Source organism: Panicum virgatum, chromosome 4N, assembly GCF_016808335.1.
Source record: "Panicum virgatum strain AP13 chromosome 4N, P.virgatum_v5, whole genome shotgun sequence".
Taxonomy (NCBI): Eukaryota; Viridiplantae; Streptophyta; class Magnoliopsida; order Poales; family Poaceae; genus Panicum; species Panicum virgatum.
The window spans coordinates 31,734,089-31,739,353 of record NC_053148.1 but is presented as its reverse complement, the minus strand read 5'-3'; the positions used below and the strand labels follow the sequence as shown (position 1 = coordinate 31,739,353).

The 5,265-nt window shown below is 52.5% G+C and overlaps 1 protein-coding gene across 1 annotated transcript; it reads right to left on the bottom strand.

Moving 5' to 3' along the window:
- Window positions 1-996: 996 nt before the first annotated feature.
- Window positions 997-2,226, bottom strand: LOC120668503 (aquaporin NIP1-4-like). Its single transcript, XM_039948239.1, has 4 exons — window positions 1,822-2,226; window positions 1,519-1,716; window positions 1,347-1,408; window positions 997-1,224 (listed from the first exon to the last, which is right to left on the bottom strand). Exons 1-4 carry the CDS (start codon window positions 2,224-2,226, stop codon window positions 1,026-1,028), a joined length of 864 nt encoding a protein of 287 aa, XP_039804173.1. The 3' UTR covers window positions 997-1,025.
- Window positions 2,227-5,265: the final 3,039 nt, after the last annotated feature.

Here is a 5,265-nt window from a genome sequence, read left to right as displayed (position 1 = left end):
TGGGCGGGACACGGGAGCTCGGCCACAGGCTGCGCCACCTACCATACTTGGCCGCCTGGCTGTCCGGGTCGGCGGCGGACGCGGAGGGGTCTCCCTGCGTGTGGATCCACGTGCGGAGCGTGGGAGCGGCGCAGATGTGGCTGCCGGGGGGCTCCGCGGCGACGGCGGTGATGAGGAGGTCGCAGAGGAGGAGGCCCAGGCCGCCACGCCCCTTGACGGCCGGAGCGGAGGTGGCGTGTAACGGCCCCGGTTAGCCAGTCGCCGCCCGCTAGCCGCGCGGCCGCGTGCGCGCGGGAGAGACAGAGAGAGAGGAGGAGGAGGACGGCGCCGCTAGCCAGTCGGCGGCCGGAGCGGGTCGGCGGGCCGCGCGGCGGCGGCCGGCACGGGCGAGGGCTGCGCGCGCCATTGTTGTGCCTTGCGCCCCTCCCCTCCCTCGGTCCCTCCCCATTCTCTCTCTCTCTCCCCAGGCTCGGGCGCGGCGGCGGTGGGCCATCTCGCCGTCGGGAGGCCATCCCCTGCGCGGCGGGCGGGCGGGCGGGCGACTGGAGTGGCGGCAGTAGCAGCGGCGCGCGCGCGGGGCTCGGGCGGCCGCGGAGGGCGTTGCCATGGCCGTTGGATGGCCCGATCCAACGCCGTTCTTTTTCCGGCGACGTGGCGCGCTCCCAGCTCAGGGAATCGACCCAGGTTTCGATTCTTAGATATATGATCATAGACAATACTGCGTGGCATCATGCGTACGACGTAGAGAAAGCAGAGCACATAAGCCATATGACGCAAAGAAGAGACAGGAACACACCGAACACAAATACTCCCAAATAAGTGCGAGACCCGGCCGGTTCATACACATTCATAACGATCATCGCCTCGTCTGGTCTCTCATGGAAGTTCATTAATTTGGGATATGCTCCTTATTGTGCCGAGCATATCACGGATAATGCAGCACATATATACGTGCTTAGCTTAATTAGCTAGTAGCTAGCCTGACTCGATCCGATCCGTCGTCGTAGCTCTCATCATCGATCAGATCAATTTGCTGGCCGGATGATGGCGCTCTTGATCTCGCCGAGCGTCCTGTCGGTGCGGCGGACGAGGTTGTACGCCCACGCCCCGGCCGCCGCGCCGGCGACAGGCCCGAAGATGTACACCCACAGCGCCCTGTACTTGCTCCCCACCAGCGCCGGCCCGATGCTCCTCGCCGGGTTCATCGACGCCCCCGACACCGGCCTGCACATGCCGCCCGTACGTCGTCGATCAAACCACACGCGCCCGGCCGGCCGGCCATGGATATCCTAGATGATGATGATTGCATGCGCAAACCTAAAAAAAACCAAGCGGTCATCACGTACCCGGCGAACAGCGCGTTGAGCATGATGGTTCCGCCCACCGCGAGTCCGGCCATCTGCCCGACCTGCACGTACGGCAGCAGTAGCAGCCGGCGTTAGAACTTAGAACGAAAGAGCTAGTAGCACACGCTTGGGTCAGTCATCAGTTAGCTACGACGATCGATTTTGTGGTTACCGCTCGGTCGTCGGTGGCGACGGCCATGATGACGAACATGAGGTAGAAGGTGATGATGAACTCGAGGACGAGCGACTGCATGTTGGAGCCGGTCGGCGCCGTCACCGGGGCGGGCTCGTGTCGCCCGCCGAACATCAGCCGCAGCATCAGGCTCGCCGCTGTCGCCGCCACCGTCTGCACCACCATGTACGCCGGCACCTGCGTGCGGGCATGGATCATATATACGAACGAGGCCATCAAGATGATGGTAATCAATGCAATGTTGACGCGCACCATGCATATGACTAGTAAGAATCTGCTTGCCTTTTTCCATGGGAAGCGGCCGGAGATGGCGAAGCCGACGGTGACGGCGGGGTTGATGTGCGCGCCGGAGACGTGGCCGACGGCGTAGATCATGGCCATGACGGTCATGCCCCACACCACGGCGACGCCCGGGAACGTGGCCATGCCGTTCTTCTCGTTCACCGTGCTGACCCCGCATCCGGCGAAGATGAGGAAGAAGGTCGCCAGGAACTCCGCGATGAGCTGCTGGATGAAAGCAACTGACGCCTGCACGCCGCAGAGCGCGTCGCCGTCGCTGGCCTCCTCAGGCTGCCCGCCGACGTCGTCGGCCTCGGCGTACGCCTCCGACTTGTCCTTCATCCCTTCCTCCACGGACGCCTCGTACACCGACCCGTTGGTGTACGAGTCGTCTTCTCGCCTCGCCATCGCCTGGATCTATCGATCTCTTCTTAAATTTCTGCGGCTACACCAACACACTCGGAGGTGAACTCCGAACAGACCGAATCCAATTGACCGACAAAGATCTACAAACTGAAGAGAGAATGAAGCAGAGAATCGCTCGATCCAGAGAAACACTTATATATATGTGAGAATGCAGGTCGTCGCTGTTAGACAGGACGTGCCGAGCAGGCTACTCTTGTCGTCGGCATGCCTCAGAGGACTAGCCTTCAGGAGCTCGTTTTTCCTCACCATGCCCATGTCGCTTCCAAACCGGCCTTCAGATTCTCCGAGAGTGCGCTTTCGGTGCCCTGCTAGGCTGCTACTTAACTAATTAATCACTGGCAGTCCGGTGTGAAACAATAACTTGATACAAGATTCTTGCCAGAGTAGTAGATGTACGTAGTTGGCAACAAGGTGCTGGATGAACTGGACAAAAATGAACCGGGAACTCCCACGAGCCAAGCCAGTGTACAGGTCGTGCCAATGAGGGGCAATATCAAGGAAGGTTAGTTACAAAACCAGGCTCCCCGTCCCATTTTCGTGTAGCAGAAATAGAAATCAAGCTTGCATTGGCCAGTGCCAATAATCGAGTTCAGGATTTTCAAATGCAAATGTGTAACGAACATGGCCTCATTTAGGCCATTTCGAGTGATTTTGGTGATCGAATAACAACGCAATCAATGGGACTAATGTGTTTGTCAAGTGTATCTCATCAAATCCCAAGAATGAAGTAAAAAGGCCAAACAAAGCAAAACATGAAAAAAGAACTCAAAGAAACGCTGAATTGGACGAGTTCTGCAAAACTCAGTGAGACCGGATAATCCGACACCCCCATGGTCGGACTATCCGACCAATGCGGCCGGATGATCCGACGCTAGAAAAGGAGGGTCGGACTATTGCTCGGAGCATTCTTCAGAGAACATGTTTTCACAGGGTTGAAAATTCCTTCTAGATCAGATAGTCCGACACTTTCAAGGTGGACCGTCGGACAAATGATCAGGAGTAATGATTATGCCCGTTGCGTTGGAATTCAAATTTGGCAGTAGCATCGGATGATCCGACGCTTATCTCAGAAGCCGTCAGACTAATGGGTCGGATGTTTGACGTCAGCAGTTGGTCGAAAACTCAACGGCTACTATGGAGAACACAGTGGGATCAGATGATCCGACGCCCTTGGTCAGGCACCGTCGGATTATGCGACGTCTACGCAGAAAAAGCGGTAACGGCTACTCAACGGCTAATCTGAGTTGGTGGCCTATATAAGCGCCTCACCCCGGCCATTTTAGAGTTGCTTGGAGTTCAGAGAAGTCCCACACATATTCAAGAACACCTCCAAGCCAACTCAAATGCTTAGTGATCAAATCTTTAGGTCTAGCACAAAGCTTTGTAAGTGAGAGTGCTAGAATAGCTCAAGTTTGAGTGACTGAGCAAGGTTGTGTGCCTTGTGCCTTGGTTCTAGGAGAGAACCACCTCTTGTATTCGGTGTGCCGGCCCCTTGGAGTCTTGGTGGCTCGCCGGCAACGTCTTCGACCCTCCGGTTTGGTGTGGAGCGGCGATGACACTCTTTGTGTGGGGGGACGTGGAGACCCCCATCCTTAGTGGAGAAGCTCCTTAGTAGAACCCGGGGCCAAGGTGACCGTGATTGTGTTCACGAAAGAGACTTTGTGGCCGAGAAGCAATACTCTTTGTGAGTGCTTCAATAACGTGGATGTAGGTGTGCCTTTGTGTCTAACCAAACCACGGGATAAATCCTCGTGTCAAAGAGTTTGCTTTCTCTCATCCTTCCTTTAAGCTTCCGTATTACTTCTTGCAATTTTTGTATGCCTTTACTTTCATAGAGTAGAATCTTGATAGGATTGGCTATAACTTGCATAACTCTTTTAGGATGAGGGTTTACTCACTAGAAGAACACTAGTTGCACATCTAGATAGCATGTCTTAGTTTAATTTATGTGTAAATTAGTTGGAACTTGAGGTTAAGATTTTAGTTTGCCTAATTCGGGGCCCCTCTTAGGCTACGAGCACTCGATTCCTTTCAAAATGGGTGCATGGAAGGTCATTGTTTGGCTGTATATATATGGGTTTAGCATATGTATGTAGGTTATTAGGTTAGTAGTGGTGGAGAGCCGGAATGAAATATGGTACGGACGAGAACAGTGGCACTAAAAGTTTCTGTAAAAGTCTACATAGTCACTACCCGAAACCAGCTATTTGGCGTATGCCCGGTAGTTTGCTGTGTGCACACACGATAAAGATGTAACACAGCAAAGCCATGATTTGCCGTGTGCTTTATTTTGCCACACAGCAAAGTAATAAATTTGCCGTGTGTTTTTTTTGCACACGGCAAAGCCATGATTTGCCGTGTGCTTTATTTTGGCACACAGCAAAGTAATAAATTTGCTGTGTGTTTTATTTTTACACATGGCAAAGTAATAATTTTTTTCTGTTCTCATCTCCAAACTTTTTCTACTCTTCACATAAAACTTTTTCTACTCCGCACGTGTAGAAATTAAATAATATTAGATGTGTGCCGTGTGCCAGACCAAGGCAAACTGCTAGCACACGACAAAGTGAGATTAAATTTTGTAAACTATCTTGGATAAGGAAACGACCAAAATGAAAGTTGTAGATCTCAAAAAGTTATGAAACTTTGTAGTTGACAAATTTTTAATTTGAATTCATTTAGAGTCTCAAACAAGCTATTTACACTCGGTTTAGTATAATATTTAGGGAAAAATTGAGTATAGACACAATTAAGTGTGTGGTGCAGTGGTAGAGGAGGATACACGTGAGGAGGAGGTCGCGAGTTCGAATCCTCCTATCGCGTTGCGCCTTGCCACTTCGATGGGGCGGGTGGTTGGGCAGTGAGGTCTTCTCAGAATTAAATTAATTTTTTATTGTTTTTAAAATCAGTTTTCTTGTTTTTATGAAAAATTATTTGCCGAGTGTTTTTTTGACACATAGCAAAGGATGTGCCGTGTGCATGAAAAGGGCCCACGGCTATTTGTCGTGTGCAACACACAAA